Below are 26944 nucleotides of genomic sequence, written 5' to 3' on the forward strand. Positions count from 1 at the left end.
AGATGAAGCTAGCTTGTGCCAAGCTGGCATAACACTAGCAGGCCCATTATCATGGCCTTCAACATGAGAGGAATGGAGGGGCTGGAGAGGTGGCTCAGTGGTTAAGTGCATTGTCTGCTCTTCCAGAGGTACTGAGTTCAATTCCCAGCAACCACATGGTGGCTCATAACCATCTATAATGTGATCTGATGCCCTCTTATGGCATGCAGGTGTACATGCACTCATAAATAAAATCTAATATATATGTGTATATATATGAGAGGAATGGAAAAGAGAATATAGTTATATACATAATAAGGTTTTGTTTAGCTATAAAAAACCAAATTATGTCATCCTCAGGTAGATGTGTATAGAACTAGATATTATTGTGTGGAGTAGAGCAACTAGACTCAGAAAAAAAGAAGTATGTTTTCTCTTATTTATAAAGTCTAGATTCTTTTAAAAACATGAAAGTGGAAAGTGGTTATTTGGGAAGAGGACTTGAAGAGTGATTTTGGGGGGACAGAGAGCAATGGGGGTGAACAATCAAAGCAAATTATATGTGTTGTGGAAAATGCCAGAATGAAACCCACTTCGGGCAGTGTTTGAAATAGTCTCGAGTAGCTCAGGCTTAGAGTCTAGGAAGACTTCAAACTCTTCCTGCTGCTGCCTCCCAGTGCTGGGACGACAGGCATGCTCCACCACACCCTGCCGAAACCCAAGGTGTCAGGAACCAAGAGCCTAGCCTGGCTGCAGGGTTCGGACACAGGGCTCAGGGAAGGGACCGTGTCACACTGGTTATTAGGGTGAGACCTGTGGCTGACACTGCAGCTCCGTGGCAGGACTGTGCCTCCTTGTTCCTTGTTTGTTCAGTGAATGACTTATCACAGATGCACAACACATTTTTTGAGCAAAAGGAGGAATTTGCCAACATACATCTCTATGGGGATTTTATTACAGCCTTCTTTCTCTTCCATACAGGCCCATCAAACAGGCTAGAAATAAAACACTAAAGACAGTTCTGAGGTCCCTGTCTGAAACTGCTGGTCAGATGTGATTTTAAAGGTTAGCACATCGAACCACGTGGAAGGCTCAGTCTGCTCGTCAACGTTATTTTCACAGGAAAAAAAGATGGTGGCTCTCATTAACACTAATTTTGTAGCAGCTTCCCAGTTCTCAATTGCAGTTTGGGTTCTGATATCAGAACACAAGGATGTTAATCTTATCTCCACCACACAGTAGCTTTGCCACTTTGGGCAAGCTGTTCGACCTCTATGCGTCAGCACAAATCCTGCAAAACATAGTGTCTTAGCCCACTGTGCTAGAATGAGCATGCTGGAACCCCAGAACTCTGGGGGACTAGGGCAGTGGGGCTGCCTGGAGTTTGAGGCCAACCTGAACTACATAGTCAGTTACAGATCAGCCATAGCTACACAGTGAATGGCATTTAAGGTATTTAAAATAGCACCTTTGCACTTGGAATGTTCCTTATCACTTTGGTGATAATATGTAGTACTATATTCACATAAGTTCTATATTAAGGACAAAATATCTCCCGCGAGAAGAAAAGCACTAGATGCTCAAAAGTAACGCAAATTGTGTCCGATTGCCACAAAGTGAATGCACGAGAAAATTAAAGTACCTTTAAAATGTAATTTAGATTAAGAGGGGTCTGGACTCGTGCACACGTCGTCTTTACTTTCCTACAATTAGTTTAGATGCTTCGTGACTTGGTCCTTCTCTTGCCTTCTTCAAAGCGTGGAGTTTGTTGGAAGGCACGGTACAGTTCTCAGAAACGCTGGCCGCCTGACAAGCTGGCTGTTTGGCTAGTTTGAGGGCCGAGGATGCTGCAGCAAGAAGTGGGTTGTGACTGGCCAGCTCTGAGGCTGGAGATGGAGGACCAGTAGCCTCCGACAAGGTGCACCGGCGGGATGGAGCAGCCAAGGGCTTTGTGAAGGTTCCTCTAGCCGTTCCCGAGCCCCGCGAGAACCTGAAGGTAAGGGCCCGGGGTTGAGGTGGAGCCCTGGGTCGTGTGCCTACAAGAGCCGTCTGCGCGAGCTCTTCTTCGCACCCCGGGCCGGTGCGGGCGGCAGCATCCACGCAGACCCCGTTCTGCGCGGGTCCTGCAGGTCGGCGAGTCGCCGCAGCCCCTGCAGCGCCGGCCGGGCCAACCCCGGGCGTGCTGACCTTGCTGCGGGCGGCCGGGCGGGCGCAGCCGCAGCGCCGCAGTGCCGGGCGGCTCGCGCGGGCGCCCCGGGCCCTGGGACCGCGCGCTCCGCGGCCGCCGCCGCCGCGCCCCGAGCGCAGCTGCCCGCGCCGCGCCCTCCGCGCCCCACGCCCGCGGCCGAGCGAGCCGCGCGGGGACCGCCGGGGACCCGGGAGGGCGGGGCGGCCGAGGGCGCCCGGCGCCGGCGCGCGCAGCGGGTGGGTGTGCTCAGGGCGCGCGCGCCGCCGCCGCCGCCGCCGCCCGCGCCGCCCGCTCTCGGTGCTCGGCCCGGCACGTCAGCTCCGGAGCGGCCGTGGGCAGCGCGGGCCCGCGGCAAGAGAGTCCGCCCGCCTCAGACCCGCGTCCCGCGCGCGGACGGTCCCGGTAAGCCAGGGCGGGGGCGGTGGGACCCGGCCGGCACCCTCGAGGGGCGGGTCTGCGGTCGCGGACAGTCCTCCCGGACTCGGACGCTGGTGTGGGAGCCGCCCCCGGGGCCCCTGTGCAAGTGGATGCACCCCGCTGACCGCCGCCTCTGCCCCGAGAGAGTCCGTGGGATGGGCGTGAAGGGAGACGCCCAAGGAGTCCTGCACTTTCTGCCTTGCCCAGCCCCAGTGTGGAGGGGCATCCTCCCCAGGCACCCAGGGAGGCCTTCCCTGTAAGTAGAGTGGCATCAGGGTGGTCTCTGGACTTAGCCCAGCGGAAGACCATCTGGGGACATCAGGGACTTTTCCAGTGGTGTTGGCGAACCTTAGGTGATCTCAGCCTGTGCCCCAGAGATGCCCAGAAAGAACCTTTGGCTGGAGAAATGGGATCCATTTGTAGCATCATAGCTCCAAGGACTTTGGCACTGACCTCCTGTGGGGCTAGCGCGCCCTCGCTTGTCCTCCTCAACACAGTGGAAGGGAGTGGGAACCCTATGGGGCTGTGGCCTTTGTTCATTCCAGTTTCCACCCGTTAGGATTTCTCATTTCTCTTCTGCTCAGTTGGCTTCAAGCTGGACTTTAGGGGAGGCAAGGGGTTCCAAGACCAGTGAGACCTCCAAGTCAAAGGCAGGAGACCTGAGCTCTTGAGTTTGACTATGCAGAAACAGAAGAGCAAGTTTCCGGAGGAAGGGATAAGGGGGAGGAAAGGCTTGTTGAGAACCAGTGTGCCAGGCACTGTGCTGGATATGTTTAAACGTCTTATGTAACACTTAACAGCCGCTTCCTGGAGTCGCCCCACTGAATCACCAGGTATTTGTGATGCAGGCTCAGCACTTTGCCTGAGAGCTCAGACGTTACAATGATGAAGTCTGCTCTTCAAATTCAACTCAGAGAAACGTATGGAGGTGGGGGTGGAGCAGAAAGAGCTGATATTTGTTAGTAAGTTGAGTTGTAGTGTCAGGCACCGAGCTCGCAGTAGCGAGTGCCCAGCAATGTGCTGAGTGAAAGGATGAGCACAGTTTTACTGAGCATGGGGCCATCGGAGCAGCAACCCACTTAAACCCCGATTTCAGCGTGTGACTTCCTTTGTTGGTAGCCTACTGCGATGGTGTGATCTTTGTCAGGACTTGTTTGGGAGATCTAGAGGGGCCACCTTCCCTGCTGTGGGACCTTGGGGGCGAGGAAGGGGAGACACTGTCACGTCAAGGAGTCACCCACATATCCCTTGTGGTCGTCTACATGCACCAGTGGACACTGATCCATGAATGCCACTCCGAACACTGCCGAGCAGTTCTGTGTGAGAGAAGCAGGAGTGTGGAAGAGATGAGAGCCAAGTACGGCTTAGAAAGCTGGGACCTGATATAGTAATGCCCCTGTCTCACCCCTCAACAATTCTCTCTGAACCCTAAGGATTTAACTTCGGGCCCAAAGATAGAATCTGGCTTCTTATCCAAAAAATGGAGTTTGAAAGGGCCAAGCCATGTATGTAATTTGCCACAGAGTCATTCTGGGGTGTCCCTGTTCATATTTGTCCTCCTTTTGTGCAGACAAACCTAATATCCTCCTTTAAAAAAACTAGCAGGCTCCAACGAAAAAGGATCCATCAGATCCGTCATATATTCAGGCTTGGTCCTGTGTGTCTTTGAAAACATAAATACCAACTTCAGAGACTGAGGCAAGGGTTTGCCACAAGTTGAAGGCTAGCCTGGGCCACAAGGGAGACTATCTCAGAAAAACAGACCCAAAGAAAAAAACCACTGGCTGTAGTGACGTATGCCTTTTATTCTGGCACATGGGAAGTGGAGGCAGGAGAATCTCAAGTTCAAGGCCAGCCTGAGATGCACAGCAAGTTCCAGGCCTTGTCTCAAAAACAAAAGATTAAAAAAAAAAAAAGAATTCTTCTTTGGGTGTCGGGGATTACATAAAGCTACCAAGGAAATGGAATATTCTAACTGGCCACTTGTTAGTTGGCCTTTATTGTCCTTAACTACTTGGCCCCTTTAAGGATTGAATTGTTGTGGTACCTCATTTGTATCTCAGCAAACAAATTCTGACAGAGGTTCATATTGGTTAGCATCTCTCTGCTATAAAGTTTATAGTCCCCTTTCATCTTAAACCCCTCTCATTAGTTCAAAAAATAAACATATACATTGTTTTAAGAGAAAATCAAGACCCAGCCTGCAAATATGGTGGAGTTTGCCCTAATTCAGGTATTTTCTGTTTGTTTGTTTTTGTTTTGTTTTGTTTTGTTTTTTTCAAGACAAGAGTTTCTCTGTGTAGCCCTGGCTGTCCTGGGACTTGCTCTGTAGACCATGCTGTCCTCGAATTCAGAGATAGGCCTGCCTCTGCTTCCTGAGTGCTGAGCAAAAAGGCTCTCCAATACTTCTTGTTGGAGTATCATCATCATCATCATCATCATCATCATCATCATCATCATCGTTGTCAGGCTGATCTTTTCATCGAGGGCTCTGAGTATCACACTCCCCGGTAGCCTTGGGAAAAATCACTTGATTGATCCAAGTGCTTCCCAAACCTTGGCTCTTCAGTACCATCTTCTGATGTCTAGTATTGAGTAAACATTAAATTTCAAAAGTCAGAACAGTGCCTAAGCACAGCCTGAATAAGGATGTGTGTGACGAGTGTAACCAAGTGGCCTTAATCTTCTAAAAAATGCTTCAGTCCAAAGGAAAATTAGAGAATGCCCCTCCCCCATTTGAGTTCACACAAATAGGTATGCATTTCTCACACCTTGGATCTACCGAAGATTCTCTGACCACATTCTAACCATTTTCTTATTCCAGCACTACCCATGTATTTTTTTTTTTTTTAATGCTGCTTTTTCTTGAAACATGGATGATAAAGGTCCCAGGTCCATCCCCACAGCCCTTGTTTTGTCCGGGCTCGCCTGTTCCTAAGTGGATCGTATTAATGTTAATAGTCTCCCATCTCCTCGGCTACGGCATCTATTATTTTCAAATCCCACATGCCTGTCTAGCAATGCTTCTTTATTCCCCAAATTTACTTATTCATACCTGACAGGAACATCATTGTCTGCTGCATCGTTCAGTCTTAATGACTAAGTTCTGACTGGAATTGCACTACCAGCTTTGGAATAAGAAGCTTGCACTGTCAGTGGCCAGTCCAGGACAAGATGATTGGCTCCATTATAGCATTTCTCCATTATCCACCCACCTTCCAGCCATCCCCTCAGAGGTCTGCACACATCCTAAGTGCTACTGACTTGCCAGCACTGTGCTTTATAGAAAAGAGAGTCCTTGCCTTGAGGAGTGTGTGGAGCGTCAGTCTGCTTTTCTCCACTCCTTTACTATGAAGTGAAGGAAAAGTATTGGGGAAAATATAGCTTTACTGGCTACGAATAGCAGTCAGGGAAGAGTGTGCCTCTTCCCGGGAATCACTAACTGCTAAGATGTGCTTCTTTGGGCAGCTGCATGCCAAGCCCCTGCCAAGGCTACTTTTGCCCATATGTGTTGAGTGACCTGGCCACACACACTCCTGCCTGGTTATGCAAGTAAGACATTTCGGTAGCCCATTATAACTTACGAAGTCTTTACATATTACGATCGCTGTTGGTTTTGATTTTGGAAACTATCTCCTGTTACTGTGGTCTTCTCACTGAAATGTTAAGTGAGATGCTGGTTCCCCCTCTCCTTTCTGTTTGTGTTTGTTTCCTAATGCCTCTTATAGAGAAGCCTACCGGGCTGACTATGACTACAGTTGCTGCCTGCTAGATCTCAGGTGATGGGAAGGAGTTCCATGTTGGAGAGCTGGAAAAGAAAGTGCATTCACTGGCCACCCTGGGCTCTACTGGGGTTGTCTCTGCTCCCTTACCACCCCCACTTCCCTGAATTCAAATGAATATTCTCTTTTAAACAAATATTTTAAGCATACTACATCAAACCTGTCCTTGAGCTGATGCTAATTCCTATGTGAACGCAGATTTTCTTTCCTATTTCTATCCAGCACCCGGGCTGGATTCATAGCTCCGAGTCATGATGGGGTCTCCATATAGCTCTGTGCTCGCATGTGTTTTTACCTCTTCCTGGAATGCTTTTTTTTTTTTCTCATCCACTGGGTTAACTCCCACTCATCTTCAAAATTTAGCTCAAGCAACACCTTTTTTTTAAATTTTTTATCCTACACGTATGCCCCTACACACGCACATACTCCCTGCACCCTCACAGGCTGCAGTCCCATTTGTTCATCCTACTGACAGCTATTAGCACACGATTTGTGCCTAACACATAGTAGGCTACACACACATACACAACAAGCAAATGAACGGTAATGGTTAAAGTGTAATAACTGCGTGGGCGGTGCCGAGTCTGTGCTTCGGGGACCTAAGAGCAGAACGCAGGGAGTGCCTCTCCCTCGTGCTGGAAGGATTCACTTGCTGAGTGCAGTCGCACCAGCCATCACTGCCAGTACAGCACTCCTTACCTGCTGCTCCGATTCTGTGGGAAGCCAGAGCTGCAGCTTTTAATGAAGACATCCTCGGCCCCCAGAGGCTAGAGATCGTGCCATCCTTTTACTCTCATGTATATTAGAACTTGTGAGCTTTCAGTGAGTATTAGGCAGCAGCAGTGTATGCCTCCTGCCTCTTGCCTTGAGCTGACACCAGGAGGACAGTTTTACTCAGTCTTCAGCCCATCTGCTTTCTAGAAACTCCAGAAAAGCCTCTGCAGTTTGGGTGACTGTCTTCCTAGATAAGCAGAAGGATGTGGGGAGGGAGACGGTCAGGGCCACAGACGTAAGAACTGACAGGAGTCTGTAGGTGTCTGCGGGGAGACAACGAGAAGGGACTCCAAGGACACTGAATTGACACACTGGATTCCTAAAGCAAGAGGCAGCAGAGAACAACTGGACCACCTGGGGCTTGGGTTTCGTCAAAGACCTGCAGAGGGTAAGGGAGTTCTTCATGTTGGCTTTTGCTTAAGTTCCGCAGGTTGAAGCTGATATGTGTGGTGAACCAGGGTCTGTGCTGTATGCTCTGAGTCGGTGGTTTTCAACCTGAGACAGTTCAGTTGGGGGGAGGGGAGATAATCCCCTCATAGGGGTCACATATCAAATACCCTGTGTAGCTAATATTCATATTACGACTCAGCAAAATTACAGTGATGAAGTAGCAACCAGAGTAATGGCTGGGATCTCCATGCCATGAGGAGCTGCATTGAAGGATGGCAAAATTAGGAAGGTTGAGAGCCACTGCTCTAAGTTGATTTTTACAGACCTCAGTTCTGCTGGTCTTCTACACTTGTATAACTTTTGCCCTCCATGTTAAGTGTGCACCTTCCCTGCGGTCCTTCGGATACACACTTCCGGGAACAAACCAACTGCACGGGCAGATGCGGCTCCTGCTCAGGGTCTTCGGCTCCAACCCAGACCGAGGACGTGCTTTCTCAAGCTTCCTGCTTGTGACCCCAGCGATGCACTCCCATGGCCCACGCTAGAGTCAACAGGACACAGAATAAGCGTTGCAGACTGGGTGATGGTGGTGTCTCCTCTCTTACACTGTGGCTGTGGGAACTGGCTAAATTAACATCTTCATCTCTGTCATCCGTATACAGACAGTAGCAGACACTATCCTCTGTGGCTAGGAAATCACCCATAGTGACTGTGTGGTAGGTGTTCTTGTCCCCAGAGCCCTGACTCACCCTCAGGCTCCACCTCTGAGGAGGCAACATTGACATAATATGAGGAGTTGACGCTACGGTTTCTAGAACTGAGTTCCAGAGACTCGTTCTCATCAGAGTTTTGCCCAGCTTTGCTTTTGTTTTCCTTTGTGTTCAGTGCTGTTGATTAAATCTAGGAGCCTGTCTGTTAGACAAATGCTGTATCACTGAGCCACACCCCCAGCCCTCGTTTCAGTTTTGGAGACTAAGTTTTGCTAAATTTCCAGGCTAGCCTTGAACAGCCCAGTCTGGCTTTGAACTTGTGATCTCTCTGCCTCAGATTTCTGAGAAGTTGGGATTACAGGCCCGCAACCTCTGGCCAACACTGGTGAAAAGAAAACATACTGACACCATGTCTGAAATTAACTTATTTTGCCCAGTAATCTTTGCAACATTCATGTTTTATGAAAGACAGTGGGAGCCATCTAAATTTTTCTACCCTTTGTTTTCATTTCTTTTTCCACAAGCTCAACTCATTTGTCTATCATCTATCCATCTGTCCATCCATCTGTCTGTCTGTCTATGTATCTCCTTCCCTCCCTCCCTCTGTAGACCAGACTGGCCTCAAACTCACAATGATCCTCCTGCCTCAGCCTCTTAAATGCTGGGATCACTACACTCAACTTTCAAACATCCCTCAGTCCCCTTCTTCCCACTTAGGGGTTTCCGTTGCCTGTTCCTGCCTAGGAAAGCCCTCATAACTTCCATAGACTCCCTTTTAATAGCTCTTGAGTTTTCCAAACAGCTGTCTTTCCTACACAAAGGCTCAGACTCAAGTGAGTAAATGTACTTCACATTAGCATTCTGAATAAGGAAACTCCTGCCTGTCAGCCTCTCCACAGCCACAGTCTTTATGGAGTACCTGGGGAGAGGGCTTCCCTTGCTGCCTTCGCCTTCTTTATGTCTTACCAGCTCCTGCTGTGGAGACAAACCTCTCCACTCCCACCACTTTGCCCTTATAAGTAATTCCACTGCATTCTAAGTAGGTGCTAGGCAAAGGATGGGTGTGTCTTGCACACATGTTCTAAGCTGCCCACATATTCGTTCTGCCTGACAAATACATCTCAACAGCCTTCTCGTGCTGAAAGAAGCTTCTCATCGTGGCCATTTTCATTTCTTCCTGTTCATGCAGTCAGGTGCCACTCTGTTAACTCCCGTGACCTGCTCCTATCCCTAAGGTTTTCTTCAAGCTTCTCCTGTCTACCACAGAATCTTCATAGTCACATCATTCTTGAGATGGCATCTTCTTATCACCTTTCCACTCTTGTTGAAGGGGAAAAAAAAAGACTCCACCCACCAGCCAAAGAAGCAGTCATTAAGAATAATTTGTGGGATCTTTGCAACTTCATTTCCTTTTAACTTGCTCTTCTTCCTAGGACCTTCTTCAAGCACAGGAGAGGCCAGGCTTTCTCAGCAATCAGCGCCCTTGTTTCTCCAGGAATTCGAGCTGATTGTGTTAATTTCTCAGACACCACAGGTGCACATCTTCGCTATTTCAGCTTTTAATCAAGGCGTCTGTCGTGCTCCTCTTCATTAAGCATTAAGAGATTTAGCCTTGTTCTAAACTGTTGGGGCCTCACAGTTTATAATCAAATCATAGCCATGTCATTCCAAAATGATGAAAAAAGTGAACAAACAAACAAATTGGCTTGAGGTCTTGTTTGGATCTTAATGGCTTCCTATTAATGGTCTACTTCAATTTTTTTTTTTTTTTTTTTTTTTTTTTTTTGCCTTAGAGACATAAAGTGATCTAGAAAAATGAACCAACTCAAGCAAAAGGAATAGCTGTGTTCAAAGAAACTGTGGCAAAAAGTATTATGTTGTTTGCTTTTAATATTTGATTATTTTGATAGTGTATGTCAGCTTCTGTCTTCATAAAAGTTCTCCCCACGGGCTGCTCTTCCAAAGGTCCTGAGTTCAATTCCCGGCAACACATGATGGCTCACAACCATCTATAATGAGATCTGATTCTCTCTTCTGTCGTACAGACACACATGCAGGCAGAATATTGTATAAATAATAAATAAATAAATAAATCTTTTTCTAAAAAGTCCCCCCAAAAGTAACTCCCAAAATTATTGCAGTAGCAGTCTCATTCCCAGCTGAGCCATCTTGGCATGTTCAGAGAGAGCACGTGGTCTCCTAACACCAAGAAGCGGGTGGAAGCAGCAGAACTGCAGTGCTACACCGGTGATGAGTCACTGCATGTGCAGACTGACGCTCTTGATGGCTGCTCGCTCAGTCTCCCTTACTATGTCATCAGAAGAAGCCAAAGCCAACGCACACACTGCTTCTCTCCAGGGGAATGAGTCTTGGGAAGTGATTTTTTTGTGTTCAGGCTCTCCAAATAAATGTTTCCAACTATGTTCAGCCCATGCCTTCTAATAAGTAAGACAGTCTCATCACTGTTCTCTAGGCCTTCTGACATAGCTTCTAAAAGAGAGCCTATCCTTACCCGCCTGGAGAGCTCCTGCGTCCTCTCTACCCCAGGAGCCACGGGGATACTGCCAAGCTCTGGGATTCTGCAGTCTGTTACACTAACAAGAAAAAAAAAAAGATGGCTTTTACTATTTGTTACAAATATAAGTATAAGTGTATTATTATGGGCTGGAGAGATGGCTCAGTGGTTAAGAGCACTGTCTGCTCTTCCATAGGTTCTGAGTTCAATTCCCAGCAAACACAGATCTGATGCCCTCTTCTGACATGCACGTGACCTACAGAAAGAACACTCATATGTAAAATAAATAAATAATTCTTTTTTTAAAAGTGTATTATACTTGATATGTATTTTAACCCACTCATTTATCTCCTGAAGGATTTTTTGTCTTTGTTTTTGCTTTTTTGCATAGACTCTCCCTGCCTCTGTAATAAGGCTAATTCACCATTTGGGAACCATTGCTCGTATCTTTGAGTTTCAAAAAAATTAAATCAAAATTTGTATACTTTGTCTATTAAGTTATTCTGCATTTTTCCTATAAAATTGTTTCTATCCTCTTACCAATGTTTTTTAAAATGTTTCAGTAAAAGCAGGGAGTACTGTGGCTCAATCCTGTAATTCCAGCACTGGAAAGTCTGAAACACAGGCCTGCCATGAGTTTGAGTCCAGCCTAGGCCACAACCTGCCTCAACAAAACAAAAAGCAAAGTGAAATGTTTCTGTAAGCTGGAAGGGCATGTGGAACATGCCTTCAGTCTGACACAGGAGGCAGAATCAAGTGAGTATCTTTGATGTCACAGCCAGCCAGGACTTCCAGGTCAGCCAGAGCTAGAGAGATCCTAGCTTAAAAAAAAAAAAAAAAAAAGTTTCACGTATGCCCACAGTTTTTTGTTGTTTTTTTTTAATGGTTTTGTTTATTTATTTGTTTATTTATTTATTTATTTGAATGCTCTATCTGCATATGCACCTGCGCACGAGAAGAGGGCACCAGATCTCACTATAGATGGTTGGGAGCCATCATGTGGCTACTGGGAACTGAACTCAAGACCTCTGGAAGAGCAGCCAGTGCTCTTAACCTCTGAGCCGTCTCTCCAGCCCCATGCCCACTGTTTTAAAAGAATCTGTTGTGTACAGTTGGTTTTCTTATCCATTCTCTCCTACTTCATCCCTTTTCTCTGTTTCTCCCATATCACCTCCCCTTTAAAAATACAAACCTACTCTCTTGAAATGTTGGAGCCAGTATTAAAACTCAGTCTCACTGGACTAACATTAAGGGATCCATCCACAGGGGTGCATAACTCTGGAGGCTCCAAAGATATACCTGTTTTCTTGCCCTTAGCAGCGCCTCGAATCCCCCTTCATTACTTGGCTCAGGACCCTCTCTTTTTTTCCAAAGCCAATCGTAAGCTTTCACAGCTTTCCCATGTCCCATCGCAGAGTAGGCTTGCGTTGGTCAGTCCATCTCTAGTAGACCTCCCATCCACACAGACTATTAGAAGTCACAGCTGTCAAGAACAGAGGTTTTTTATATCATTGTGTTTATAAATGGCCATTTTAAAATCAAAACAAAGAGTGTGGTAGAGTGCTTAAGTAGCAAGCACAGTGCCCTGGGCTCAGCCCCAGCACAGCCAAAGAAAAAGAAGTAGAGTTCTTTAATAAAAAACTATTGTTAGAGACAATAAACATTAAAAAAAAAACTATTTGCAGGGCAGTGATGGTGTGCACCTTTAATCCCAGCACTATCGAGGCAGAGGCAGGTGGACCTCTGTGAGGCCATCCTGGTCTAGAGAGTAAGTTCCAGGACAACCAGGGCTACACAGAGAAACCCTGTCGCAAGATAACAAACAAAAAATAAAATTAATGAATTGAATAAAATGTCTCAAGACATGTATATGGAAACTAACTACGTGAAAGAACTGTTCACCTGCTTAGTCACAGGGAAATAGAACTCTAACTGCACTGAGATTTAACCCATCCCAGCCAGAATGGCCGCCCCTATGAAAACAAAGCACAAAGCTGCCGTAGCTATTGGGTTATTAGTCCAGTCTCTATCAAAATAACTATAGAGGTTCCTAAAAAAAAAAAAAAAAAAAAAAAAAAAAAAAAAAAAAACAGAAAAGAATAACTACAATAAGGTTGCCATATTGTCCACTCTGGGGCTTTATGCAGGAAGGAATCTAAATGAGAATACACCTGAGATAACTAAGCCAGGTGTAGTGGAATGTGCCTGTGAGCCCACCACCCCGGTAGCTACAGGAGGAGGACCCCAGCACCCAGGCCAGCCTTGGACATGTGTGTGCATATGTATGTATGTTTATAGTGAGTTCCAGACCAGCCTGAGCTACAGAGACTGTCTCAGAACAAACAACAAAAGTAGAGCTATCTGCACACCATTTCTTGTTGTTATTTGTTTTGAGACAAGTCTCACTATTAGACTTGGCTGATCTGGAGCTCCTCTGTAGACCAGGCTGTACTCAAGCTCACAGAGATTGGCAGCCTCTGCCTCCCAAGTTCCGGGACACCCCACCACAGGTGTGCTCACTGTGGTGTTCTTCACAGCTGTAGAACCAAGGGTTGCCTGTCCACGGTGAATGGGAAATGAAAATGTGGATTGTTTTTATACAGTGGAATTTTATGCAGCCATCAGGAAGAGGGAAATATTTACAGGAAGATGAGGAGTGCCAGAGCCCATCAAGCTAAGCAAATAAGACAGACTTAGACAGATACCTCACATTTTCTCTCAGATGCAGAATGTAGATTTTTGTAAAAAAGGATGTGACCAATGGGAGAAGGGATGAGAAAGGGCAATTGAGATGTTCAAAGTACATTCTATTACCTGTATGAAAAAATCATAATTGAATCCATTATTCTGTATAATTAATAGACACTAATTTTTTGATGATTCTGTATCACTGTGGAGAATCACTATCAGGCTTTAATACAGTCAGATGAGAATTATTATAAACCATCACATATAGTAAAAAAAAAATCATTCCTAATCTTTGGGTTCAGTTACAAGTTCACAAATAAATACTTTTATACACATTATTTCTTTATTATTATACACAAAATGTACTTCTTATTCTGCATTGCAGTTTTTTAAAAAGGTGAAAATAAAAAGGGGGTGGGTATATGGCTTAGTGAGGCCTTGGGTTCCATCCTCAGCACTGCAAAACGTAAACAAATATTGTATTCCTGAGGCCTTGGGTTCCATCCCCAGCACTGCAAAATACAAATAAATACTGATCCATTTTTTACATTGAAAAACGTCCCACTTAACGTATCACAGGAAAACAGTGGGCCTGTAATGTATAATTGCTTGTGCTGAAAACAGCCGTTATGTGGACTGGAGAGATGGTTCAATGGTTAAGAACACTTTCTGAGCTCCCAGAAGATCTGTGCTGAATTCCCAGCACCTACGTAATGTTTCACAAGCATCTGTAACTGCAGTTTAGGGAATCTCTGATGCCTTTTTCTGGCTTCAGAAGGCACCAGGCATGCAGGTGGCACCAGATATACATGCAATCAAAACACTCATACAAAATTTTTTTAATCTGTTTTGATTGTCTACCTAGGCATGATTTCCTAAATCTTTTTAATAAACCTTTGCCACCACCCTGCAAAACAGTTACTGGCTGACAATAAACATTCCTTAGTTTTTCATGTCAGGATTTTTTTTTATTCTTTTGAGTTTTATCTTACGTTTTATTAACTAACTGCTAAATGAAATATGCAGGTCTTCTCACTTTATCCATTCAGGAATATGGTTTTCTGCAAATGTGGTGCGCACCTTGAGTCCTACTACACAGGAGGCAGGGCAGGAAGAACTCTGTGAGTTTGAAGCCAGCCTGGTACATAGTGAGTTCCAGGACAGCCAAGGCTACATAGTGAGACCCTGTCTCAAAATGATAGACAGACAGATAGGAGGAAGTGTGTGTGTGTGTGTGTGTGTGTGTAGATATAGAGAATATGCAATTCTTTGGTAACAGGTTGCAGGGTAGAAATTTGCATCACTGTGGTACATACAAGCAATAAAAGAATATGTGGCTGTCACCAGGCATGGCACATACCGTAAGGTTTATTTGTAAAGCAAGACTTCTTGACAGTTAACTGGAAAGACTTGGGGCGGGGGGTGCATGCAGAGGCCAGAGGCCAATTTTGGGTGTCATCCACCTTGTTTTTTGAGACACTGTCTCTCACCAAACCTTGGGACATGTGCAGGAGGCTACATTTGCTGCAGTCTCAGACATGGCTCTGTGGTGGGGGGAATCCAACTCAGGCCCTCATGTCTGCATAGCAAGCACTTTACAGACTGATCCTCCTCCCCAGCCTTTGGTTTGGTTTGGTTTTGGCTTTGGTTTTTTTGTTTTTGAGACAATGTCTTACTCTGCAGCCCAAGCTGGCCCTGAACTCACAACAGTCATCTTGCTTTAGCCTCCAGAATACTAGAATTCCAGTACCGTGCCTGGCTTTGCAAATGCTCATTAACGTGTTATGTTCCAGAGACCTCACTAGGGTGGAGGTAGGTTGAGGGGCAGGTGAAACAGGAAGTTGATGAGATAATCATCTCATTAAGTATGGGTGAGGAAAGTGAGTGCTCCAGAGCAGAGAGCGTGGCCCCCAAGCAACTGCAGCCTGGACTCTGCAGCGATACCCCAAAGAAATGACACCTGAGCAAGCTGGAAAGTACACAGTGATTGGGGTGCTCACGTTTCCCAAAAATAGGGAAAGCATGTTGAATAAAGTCTGAGCAGTGCTAGTAGAGATTGGGACATGGAGAGTAGGAGGGAATTCCAGGTCTGGGGTGCCCATTAGGCACAGAAGGCACGTGTTCAAGGGTCCTGAAAGCCACAGGGAGCCTTTGACAACATTCTGCTGCACAGATGTTCCAGGGAGTCCCGGGCTGTTCTTAATTCAACATGTGTAGAGGCAGTGATTCCTCTTCATTTCTTTCCCTCAGACAACCTGAAATGTGCTAAATCTCCTTTTAGGGGAGAGGGTAGAGATCTGGAGTCCCCACACCGCACAGTAACAGAGGCCTAATGCCCCTGAGCTAGCGCAGCTCTCCAATAACAAGGAAAAGATACCACTCCACTTACTTACAGTACTCTCTACATAGTTAGGCACTGTTCCGCCTCTTCTTTCTTTTTTGTTTGTGGTGTGTATGTATCTGTGTGTGCCTCTGTATGTATATGTGTGTCTAGGCCTCTGTGTGTGTGTGTGTGTGTGTGTGTGCATGTTTTGCACAGGCTCTCTCCTGTGGAGCTATAGCACCAGCCCAGCTCCATTTCCATATGTTCTCCTCATAGCATCCCTGTGCAGTGCACTGAGCAGCTAACCCCCAGCCCATAGGAGGGAAAACCAGAATCAGCAGCCAGTCAGAGGCAGAACTAGGGTCTCTGGCTTAGTGTGTGCTCTTCCCAGTGCACGTTGCTGCTAGGAGCTGGGAACAGCATGATTTAACAGTACCTGCCTTTCCCAGGGACGGATAAACCTGATCTTGTCCACAGCGCCATGGGGGTGTTGATGTCCAAGCGGCAGACGGTAGAGCAGGTGCAGAAGGTGAGCCTTGCTGTGTCAGCCTTCAAGGATGGGCTGCGGGACAGGCCTTCCGTTAGACGTGGGGGTGAGCCCCCAGGGTCCCGCCGTGGCACTGTGGAGGGCGCCGTGCAGGAAGTGCAGGAGGAGAAGGAAGCAGAGACGAGTGGCCCCGTGGTCCAGGAGGAGAGCAGTATCAACCGGGCGGCCTGGGAGCGCCTGCGAGACGGGCGTGGAGTTGAGCCTGAGGAGTTTGACAGGACCCGTCGATTCACACCCCCTGCCTTCATCCGTCCCACCCGGAAGCTGGATGACGACAAGCCTCCAGAGATCTGCCTGGAACCTCGGGAGCCTGTGAGTGTTCTGTGAAGGGAGGGTCTCCCTGTCCTGGCCTTTATAAGGATTGGAGAACAGGACAGGGAAGGCTGGGGTGCCTGAGGTGAGACTCAGAACCAGAAGATGGAGGTGAGTCCCACAGGCTTAGCTGTGTCTCAGGGTAGGGCGCTCGCCTCAGCTGTGCCAGTCCCTGTCTTCCACCCCGTACCACAAGTGGAAACAATATTTCATATGAATAAAATACCAGAACTATCTTAAATTGGTCATAGTAAAAGAGCTGAGCTGTTGAGTGGTAAGAAATGCTGCCATGGTGTATCTTGTGCTAACCTGTATGGATTCTCAACCGCAGAGGCCACTAACCCTCGTAGGGGACACTGGGGAAATTGAGGGGAGACTGGGGTAAGAAAACAACAGCCAAAGGGCTCTGCTGGTATATGATGTCAAGACAGCTAGGGATATTGAATGTCATATAATGTTTGAGACAATTGTCATGCATATTATTCCCTAGAAAATGCTAATAGTATCTCTGTTCGAAAACAGTAACAGAGCTGTAGGCAGCTGGAACAGCTTCCTGGTTCTCACCCACCAGGAAGCTCATACCTTCACTGGGGCTCCAGAGAGACCCAGGCCTATGGAGCAGCCATATAATGTTACTCTCTGCATTTTGAGATCCTCCTCATTCCTGCCAGGTTGTCAATGATGAGATGTGTGATATCTGCGAGGTCTGGACTGCCGAGAGCCTCTTCCCATGCAGAGTCTGCACCAGGGTTTTCCATGACGGTTGCCTGCGCCGCATGGGCTATCTCCAAGGGGACAGTGCAGCGGAGGTGACCGAGTTGGCCCATACAGAAACGGGCTGGAGCTGCTACTACTGTGTGAGTGTGGACTGCAGGGCAGTGGGAAAACTCGGCATCCTCAGAGGCCTAGAATAAAAATGACTGTTTCTAAAGCAGTGACCTAAGGGGTTTTCTAATAGTGTATGCAAGGGTCCCAGAGCTAGATAACAGTTCTCTGTTGTGAGGTGCATTGTATGCCACTTAAAAAATATACCAGTAGCACACAGACACAGTTGTGGCACACTAGACCTTGGTAAGTGTGTTCCAAAAGTAATTCTGCATAGGGCATTGCTTTCTCTAAGTCTTTCCTTGTGCTCGTCTGAGAAGCCAGCCTGGCATCCTGAACAGCTTGCTTCCAGCAGAGGGAGATTCTGTCCCAGGAAAATGGGAGGTCCTGTGGTCCTCCCTTGGCCAGCGCCTGTTAGAAACCTTCGTTCTTCCTCTCTGAAGTGATGATTATGTGAATTAAGTAGCAAAGGTGCATTGATTCAGACCTCTACAAACTGTATATAAATGCCTTCCAACTTTTAATGGCAGGCAGAATCTAAGGTTTCCATCGAACGCCAGATTCATAGTCATTTATCACCATTCCTGAGTAGAATCCCTGTCTTTCTTCCTGCTGTGCTGCCCTGCTTTACTGCTCTCTGATTCAGTGTAAGGGGCAGCTGGCCAGCATCTTCGCCCACTGTCTGCAGAAAGCAGACATGTGCTACTTCTGACCCTCTGTCTATGGCTAATCCACAGAATGGAATCTGGAAGTTGCTGAGACAACTCTCCTCTAGGATAGACTACAGAAGACCCTGCTCTACAGTCTTTTCCCTCCCTGCCTCCCTTCCTTCTCCCCCAGCCCTCATACACACATACACCGCCCCAGAACAGCAGCCTTTTCGCGCACAGCAGCCTTGCTTGCTGGTGTGCAGCCAGCATAGCCTGGGGCAGTGAATGCCTCTTTGCTATCCCCCAGGAATGGTCTGCCTCCGCCCCAGCTCTGCCAGGGCCCTGCTGCCACCACCACCTCTATGGGCTTTTTACAAAGACTTCCTCTGAGTTCATCTCTTTCTTTTTCCTCCACTCATGATCATACTTCTCAAGAGCATTTCATGATTTCCTGACGTCTCCATCCCTCCAGGGTGACCTCTGCCTTCAATGCTTCACTAAATTGGCTTGTCCTGAGGTCATCAATGATCTTTTCTCAGGTGTCTTCTTAGGCAGCCTTTGTGAATAAGATATCCAACATTTCCTTATCTCCTCCTCTTTCTCTCGGCCTTTAAGTATTTTCTAGAATTCATACAATATACAGAAACTAGAGAAAAATGTTTACAAATCATAAAATCCCATCCCACGCATATGGCCACAGTTAGCAGTGCCTCCTACAGTGTGCCGCTGCACCCGGACTTCCAGTCTCTCCCAGCCTTCTTCGGCCTTTCTTTCTCCACACTCTTGATCTGTTTCCATTCTAAATGCTGTATTCCTCAGGATCCCACTGTTTTTCCCACTGTATTCACTGTCTCTTTCTGACTTCATCCAATAACCCATGATCTAAACATTGATGATTCCCAGATTGTGCCCAGGCTTAAATTTCCTGTCTCAGGGACTTCTCCGTCTTGACTTCATGCTCAGAATGCCCCAAATGAACTCATCTTCCTGCCTAAACCTGCTCCCTTTCCCATCCCTCACTTCGGTGAATAGTAATATCACTCGCCAATTTCCCAGTCCCATTTCTTCCCTTACCACATTCAGATGTCCTCTGACATCTCTCGCTGCTTTTCCCTCCCTGTTTTCATGTCTGGGTTTAGCTACTCATATTGTTCCTACCTATACCACCACAACAACCACCCAAGTGTTCTCCATACCACCATATTTGCTCCCCTAATCTGTTTTCTCACGGCAGAGATCTGACCATGATGACCAAATTCTGTGCCTCCCCACTGTCCTTAGAATAAAGGCCTGAGGTAAGGTTCAGTCAAGGCCATGTGAGAGCCTCCCAAGTCCCCATCTTCTTCTGTGTCTCCTTGCCTCCCTTCACATCACATGCCAACCAGGTATCACGGGCCATTGCTGTGTGCAGGCCCTTGTGCCCAGCACATACCAGCTTCTCAGTGGGTGTTTGTTGAAAGAATCACAGGGATTTTTGTGAAACTCATGGATATACTCAGGAGATACCTGCATCTGCTCTTGGCTGATATTTTAGGAGGAAGGTTAACCAACCTTTACAAAGAGACTTCAGTAGTTTAAAGACTGCATAGTATCACTAACAAAGTAAGATCTCAGTGCTATTTAGTAATTAAAACTTCTTCCTAGGTCAGTTTACAGGCCAACTTGAAAACAGTGTCTAATAAAGGGACTGAGCCAGAGTCAGGATAGCTGCATTCTAGGGAGGATTCGTCCCCCAAAATCAGAAGGTTCTGAGCAGATCTTCCCTCTGTCTGGCCAAGGCTGGGAGGCTGGGCTCAGGTGATTTTGCCCTCTCTCTGGGGGTGACCCTGTTCCCATCCCTCTTGACCCCTGGCTTTTCATTTGTTGTTGGCCTGTGCGGCCACTAACTGCCCTTCTACCTTCTTTCAGGACAACCTTAACCTGCTGCTCACTGAGGAGGAGATGTACAGCCTCACAGAGACCTTCCAGCGGTGTAAGGTCATCCCCGGTAAGAGCAGACATGCTGCTGAGAAGGGGCCTGCCACATTCTCTTAATCCTTTCTGGGACGGATGATGAACAGAGGATTCTGGGATTTGGGGAGAAGGGATGAATGAGTCCTTGATCTTGAGCCGTGGGCATCAGAGGTGCCTACTTCTACCAGCGTTCCCCACCACCCGCAAGTGCCCCTGGCTATGGGAGGCATAGTTCCACAAGAACTGGGTCTGTGCCTTAGAGGTGAGTGAAGCTGTCCAAGGCTGAGGAAGGGTGGGCATGGCCAACAAGGGTGCCTCCCTCCCTCCCACAGATTGTTCCCTGACACTGGAAGACTTTGTGCGCTACCGTCATCAAGCAGCAAAGCGAGGGGACAGCAGCAGGGCCCTGAGTGATGAGCAAGAGGAGCAGGCGGCTCGCCAGTTTGCAGCCTTGGACCCTGAGCATCGCGGCCATGTGGAGTGGCCTGACTTCTTGTCCCATGAGTCCCTCCTGCTGCTGCAGCAGCTGCGTCCCCAGGTGAGGTACAGCAGTGACGAATGGCCATGAGCAACAGAGGGCCAGGATGCATGCTGGACATGTCAGGGGAGTGTTAGGAACTGTCTAAACAAGAGCATGTGTCAAGAATGTGTCAGGAAAGGGTTACAGGTCCATCCATTGAGAAATGGCCGGTGACCAGGGCTGAGGAAACTTCTTGAGAAGATTGACTTGCACTGACTCCCCTAAAAATGTCAGGCTACCAAAGAGGCTCTGGAGCCATCTAAGAAGGGCAGCAAAGGTTGGGCAATGGAAATGCAATGCCCTGTAGTCTTCAAGATATTTTCACCTTCAAGACCTTAACTTATCTCTTCTTTCCCAGAACTCCCTATTGAGGCTTCTTACAGTCAAGGAGAGGGAACGGGCCCGAGCCACCTTCCTGGCACGGGGCCATGGGAGCACCATCAGTGAGGCAGAGTGCCACCATGCCCGGCACTCTTGGTTCTGTAAACGCCCTGCAGAGGCTCCTTCGTGCAATGTCAGGTCTGCTTCTCCCGGTCATGCCCCGCCACGCCCCTTTCTTTTTTCCACCTGAAGGTCCTCGGTGTAGCATGTGCTTCTTTCCCTCCCTTCGGCAGAAGATCTACCTATGAATTAGGTAGAGGTCAGCAATCCTACTGGTAGCACGCTGGGCCACCTCTGTCCTAAATTGTGTGCTGTGCTGCCCTATCTCAGAAAGCCTGGACAGGCATGGCTAGGTCCATGGGCTCACCGGAGTAGGGGAGGAGTCAGGGCTATTTGTTCTCCCACTCCTAACCTCATGTTCTTATGCCTGGCAGTATTAGCCATGTGGGTCCCATAGCAGACAGCAGCCCAGCCAGCAACAGCAGCAAGAGTCAGGATAAGGCCCTGCTGCCCGCAGAGCAGGCATCTAGGTAAGACGAAACTCCTCTTGCTGTCTGTGGCCTCCGTTGCCATCACATTCCTCATAAATAGAGGGAGGTGTTACCATTTCTATCCCAGAATAGCCAGTACCCACCCTAGAAACCGGGCTCCAAAAGGACACATTTGACCCCGGGTCTCTAGGGCCAGATAGCTGATCTGCTCGCTTTGTAGCATGACCAGCCCATAACCATGAGTCACAAGGCAGACTACCTTGAGTTTCATCTGGCCCAAAGCAAACTGCCCTTGGGAGTGGGCCCTATGTGCCTTCATGCTCTGTACGCAGCCTGGCAAACCTGTTCTCTCCCTTTGCAGATCTGTGGACTGGCCCACCTTCCTAAGAGAGAATGTCATCTACATCTTGGCTGCTCGTCCTAACAGCACAGCAATTCACCTGAAACCCCCAGGATAGTGCGGGGCACACAAGCTTGGTTCTGGGACGGTGGCACCCTCTTCCTCCTTCCCTTTCTCTGTCCTTTACCAGCCTCTGGCATGGAGACTCATGGGAATGGGACACTGCCAACATCTTATTTTGTCATTAAGCTTTATGGCACTGAAGCCGCCGCTCCTCTCACAACAGAGGCGGTATATGTCAATCCACTGAGAAGCCCCGAGAGCCATAGCGTCACCTGCTACTGGACCGCCTCCTTCCCTCACGTCACAAAACTACCTGCCACCCCATGTACATATATGTGCACATGCACATACAGCCACATACATGCCTAGATATCCATGCCTTCAAACTCCTGGTTCGCTTCTCAATGGAAAAGGACCAAAATCCCTTTGTGAAACTCCTGGTATAGATGAGATAGTCTCTTCTCACTCTTTTTATTGGCCAGTCCTTGTTTCCAATAGAAAGAGGGAACAGATCAAACTCCTGCCCCTCCAGGAGATGCTGAGAGGTCCCCTGCCCACACTGAAACTTCTTCAGTGATGAGCCACTGTTATTCCTAAGTGTGCTGTGGTATGCTGTGGTGGGAGAACACTTAAAAATCATCCCAATTCCTTATGATAGAAAAGGACAAAAGCTTGTTGATTCTTGACTAGAGAAAGTGGAGAGAGCCTCTCACAGGGACCCAGAATTCTAGGCACTTTTTAACCAGATCATCCAACTTCACAAGTCCTTAGAACAGGAAAGCCAAGGTGAGATTCCTGGTCCCTGTTTGTCAAATGGCATCACATGGTCTAAAGCCCTAGAGACCCAAGTGAAGCAGGTACACTGGCAAGCATCGCAGTCCTCTGTGCGAGATGCCTCAGCCTCTCTGGCTGCCTCGGAGGCCGAGGAGGACAGTCTCATGGAAGAGAAGAGAAAGCTCAGACTTTTCCTGCCTTCCAGCCTAACTCAGCCACAGACATAGAAACACGGCATTACATGGAACGGAAGCCAGCCTCTTACATAGCCTAAAGATATTCCTATCTGAAGAATCCCTAAGTGGTTGTGCTGAAAAAGAGATTTGTATCTCAACTGTCAAGAAGTCCTAGTCAGCATCAGAAGGGGGAAAGCTGCCCTTCTCCCATCGCCTTGGTTGCTACTTCTGTCAGCTGCTCACTCTATGTCTTCTCCTCTGTGCTAGGAACCAGGGCCAGCTTGAGAGGGCTCTGTGGACAGAGAGTGCTGCGAGCCTACCAAGTCTGGCCTGCAAGTTCGCTCAGCCCCATTTCCCAGCTCTGAGGCTTTCAAGTCAGTGCATGGTGTGTGTAAGCCCCAAGACCTAGGGTTCCAGGTTCTGGATTTCTTTTTCCATGACTTCGGCCTGGCCAGTTCTGACAACAAGCTCTTCAAGAGAGCTGAGCTGACTTGTGCAGAAGCGTGCACCATCTCCATTTCTGAAAGCACTCACTCTCAAGAGGATGGTTACAGAAGGAGCTTACCGCGCGGGCATCTGCAGCCAGGGCATCGCTAAGAGCCCTGCATGGTCTCTTTCTGTAGGAACTGCCTGACCTACAATCAGGGTATTAAACTGCTGGAGACAAATTATTTAGGACTAATACACACAGCTTTTAAAAACTACTACTTCAAGCTGGGCATGGTAGTACATACCCTTAATCCCAGTACTTGGGGAACAGAGGCAGGTAGGTCTCTATGAGTTGAAGGCCAGCCTTCAACTCTAAATAGCAAGTTCTGGACCAGCCAGGATTACATAAATGAGACTTAGTATCAAAAACAGTGAAAACTCCTCGGCCATGTTCCCAGGGCTGATCAGTAAGATGGCCCATTACTGAATGGAGTCAAAAACAAAAACAAAGCACAAAGCTCCTGGGCTCATGGACTGTGTCTGCAGCAGCCAGGCTTGGGGTTTTCCATTGAGAAGATTAAAGCATGTTAAATTTAAGGGCTCTTGCTCACTCTCCTGATGAGTCATCATCTATCTCTGGCTGTAGGCTGCTGAACCTCACAAGACATTTTGAACAGGCTTTGGGAACTGGACAGTGTTTTTCTGCTACTCCCCAGCTATGGACACTTGCTCCATGGTCCTTTACAGATCAATACCATGCTTACCACTTTGGAGCTGCTGTTTCTTGCTCCTGCTGCTGAATAGCAGAAGACCACAGGCCAAATCAGGCTGGCTGGGTCCTGAAGCTTGCAACAGACCAGGCCTGTTTGGGATCACATAGGACAGCTGGCCTCTTCTCCATAAGCATCTGTTGTACCAAATCGAGGGATCATTGCTCCGTAGTCCATTGTTACAGAAGCTCATCCCAAACCAATGTCCATAATCTCTCCTGAAGTCCCCTGCAGTGTATATAAAGGTGCACTTTGATCTACCTAGTTATAATCCCTTTCCAAGCCTTTCTATCACTGTGACTGTCTGAAATTCTGCCAAGTACAAAGATTAATGCCTGGCTCTGGTGAGGGTATGAGAAAGTGTTTTAAACTTTTCCATCTTGGCTGCCAAAAATTAAGATCAATGCTTTTCCCAACAATGTCCATCCTGAACTCCAACCAAGAAAGGCTTGGGTTACATATATGCTTCTCTAAAGACCACTTGCCCCAAGCCTGGTTCTCGTCCAGCAGTTCTCTTCCATGCATTCATAATTAAATAAGTGGACATCAGGATGACAGCAGGGACAGAGTTGCTGAGAGTGGCTTATCTCTGCATAACCTTTCCAGGTCTGTTCCTTGGCCTCCTCCCCTGAGGCCAACCGTCCCCAGCAAAACATTTAACAGGCACTCCTGTGGTATCCCAGGGGTGGAGCAGTTTCCTCACTCCTCGGTACTGATCCAACTGAAGTGCCCTTCCGTTGAGGATAGCTGCAGCAGAAGCCATGACTATATTGCCTCTTCCTCCCCCAGCCCAACCAGTGGGCTGGTGGGGTAGACACTTGCCTTTCTGGCCCTAGCACTCCCTATGGGAGGCCACCTGGACCTTGTTTAAATGGCCAAGTCTTGGAGTTGCCCCATTCCTATCACCAAAACAGAAAGCACAGAATTCAACTGCCTGGGAAGAGGGCACTTCACTGGGAAGTGAGTTCCAGGGTTGTCCCATGCCTTAGCCCAAAGCACAACAGTCATTACAGACATCTCAGTTTCCAAAAGTGCAGAAGATACTAGTGCTAAGAGAAAGGCTCAGAAGAAACTGGTAGGGGCCCATCTAACCATGACTACCCAAGAGTCAAAAGTAGGCAACCTTGGGGCACAAAACTTGAGCTGGAAGCAAGCTTTGGTATTCTGTGTCTCCTTCCAGCCAGCAGAGTAAAAATAACACACAGTCATGCACTGCATATGTATAAAAAGAGACACAGGTATATGGGGTCATTCAGAGACCAGAGCATGGATAATAGTGTCAGGTCTTGTCTGGATCAATGATTAAGAAGCCCAATTCCATTCTGGAAATCTATTCTGAGAACTGTGTCCTTCGGCAAGTTCTTTATAGTGCAAGCATCGAAGAGTGTGCTCTTACACAGGCTGAGACAGCTACCATGTTACTGGGCAGTATAACTTACAGGACCAGCATTGTGCGTGCCATCTGTTGTTGGCTGAAATGTCAGTATGTGGCACATGACTATTCTGTACTTGGCACTAAAAGGCAAAACAACCTTGATGCCAAAATTTCAGAGCATCCTGGCAGCACCTGCAACAATGGCCCCTTTCTAACCTGCCATTTACAGTGAAGTCAAATCATCATGTTCTCTTTGCCATCTGGGTTTAACTTGCTCACTATATCTCTCTTGGTCCTGGTTGCAGCCCAGACAACGGAGATCTTAAGTGGGCATGATCAGCATATGGTCTGGTTCCATAGCTCAGCCCTGGAATAGGGTGCGGCCGAGCATCCCTCGTGCTGTTTCTTGTCTGTTCCCGTTATTTTTGGCATCCTTATAAAGATGATAGGTTACAGAATTCCCCCTAGACCAACAGTAAAGAAAAGCTGCATGCCCTAATGGCCCACAGCATGGAGAAGAGTGTCAGGTCTTATCTAGACCAATGATTAAGAAGCCAAATTCCATTCCAGTTTATAATAGAAAGGGTTGGCCTTTCCCTATCCGTAATCAGCGAAGACCTTCAGGTCTAGCCTCCAATCATTAATGGATATCCTTGGTTTGTTTCCAGCCAAACAGACTGGGAGGGAGGCTCTGAGAGCCCATAAGTCACTGAGGATCTGAGGCCCTCTGGTTTCTCATGACCTCCCCGTGTAGTTTTCTGCTGAAGCTAATGCGACAGTAATCGGAGGGGAGTGACCCCGAGCCCCATACTCCTGCCTACAGCTGCATGCTCCCCCTGTGGCTCAGCCTTCACAGTGCTCCAGGCCGGAGCTCCCTGAGGCTGGGCACTGCAGAAACCATAATAAACAGATTGTGATGTTGTTTCTGCTGCTTGCTTCCTGTTGTTTTGGGGATCCTCCCATTTCTCTGGCAGTCCCATCACTGCCCAGTTCCTGGCCTGAGCATAAAGCAGCACACTGTAACTTTCAATCTGTCTTCAGCAGTATGTGCATGTGTGCATGCATGTGTGCACACATGCATGCGTGCTGCCTGTCAAAGCACTCTTCAAGAGACCTATTGCAGTGTAGTCCGGCACCTCCCCTTTCTGCTATTCAAAATAGACTCAGACAGGGAGCCAGGTTTGTAGACACATTGCAGAAGTTTTCACTTACACAGCTCTTCCACTCCATCATCCATGCTCTCTCCTCTAGGGTTTTCCCTTGGGGCAGGGAGTGTCCAGCAGGCTCCGGAAGTTTGGTGACACCACATGAGTTCCTTCTTGTCTCCAGACTCAGGGAAGTTGAGCATCAGTGTACCAAAGGGCATAAAAACTAGGTTCTGGCCTAGTAAGATGGCTTCAGAGAACAAAGGCACTTGCTACTAAGCCTGATGACCTCTGATCTCCACAGGTGTCTTGGCAGGCACATACAGAATAAATACGCAGTTTAAAGAATCCTGTATCTCTGTAAATAAGTTTCCCTTCTCTCCATTCATCAGTCCTAGCTGGGAATTTCATCCCTCCTAGAGCCTTT

The 26944-nt window shown here is 47.8% G+C and overlaps 1 protein-coding gene across 7 annotated transcripts; it reads left to right on the forward strand.

The window, feature by feature from the left end:
• The first annotated feature begins 1727 nt into the window (after window positions 1-1727).
• On the forward strand, window positions 1728-26296 carry Phf24 (PHD finger protein 24). Of its 7 annotated transcripts, XM_060378348.1 has the most exons (9): window positions 2448-2569; window positions 11319-11511; window positions 16216-16625; window positions 17297-17482; window positions 20009-20087; window positions 20386-20591; window positions 20932-21092; window positions 21389-21484; window positions 21807-26296. In XM_060378348.1, exons 3-9 carry the CDS (start codon window positions 16248-16250, stop codon window positions 21901-21903), a joined length of 1203 nt encoding a protein of 400 aa, XP_060234331.1. In that variant the 5' UTR covers window positions 2448-2569; window positions 11319-11511; window positions 16216-16247; the 3' UTR covers window positions 21904-26296. The 7 variants fall into 7 exon arrangements, with proteins under 7 accessions (XP_021490084.1, XP_021490082.1, XP_060234339.1 ...); XM_021634409.2 differs by lacking the exons at window positions 2448-2569; window positions 11319-11511 and adding an exon at window positions 1728-1975 and having other exon boundaries at window positions 16244-16625; XM_021634407.2 differs by lacking the exons at window positions 2448-2569; window positions 11319-11511 and adding an exon at window positions 1729-1975.
• The last annotated feature ends 648 nt before the right edge of the window (window positions 26297-26944 follow it).

The sequence above is a fragment of the Meriones unguiculatus genome, chromosome 1 (genome assembly GCF_030254825.1).
Source record: "Meriones unguiculatus strain TT.TT164.6M chromosome 1, Bangor_MerUng_6.1, whole genome shotgun sequence".
Classification (NCBI taxonomy): domain Eukaryota; kingdom Metazoa; phylum Chordata; class Mammalia; order Rodentia; family Muridae; genus Meriones; species Meriones unguiculatus.

Coding starts and splice junctions, on each gene's coding strand:
- Phf24 (XM_021634409.2), top strand. CDS start 16,248: ATGGGGGTGTTGATGTCCAAGCGGCAGACGGTAGAGCAGGTGCAGAAG. Junction 16,626..17,296: donor GCCTGGAACCTCGGGAGCCT/GTGAGTGTTCTG, acceptor CATTCCTGCCAG/GTTGTCAATGATGAGATGTG. Junction 20,592..20,931: donor TGCAGCAGCTGCGTCCCCAG/GTGAGGTACAGC, acceptor CTTCTTTCCCAG/AACTCCCTATTGAGGCTTCT.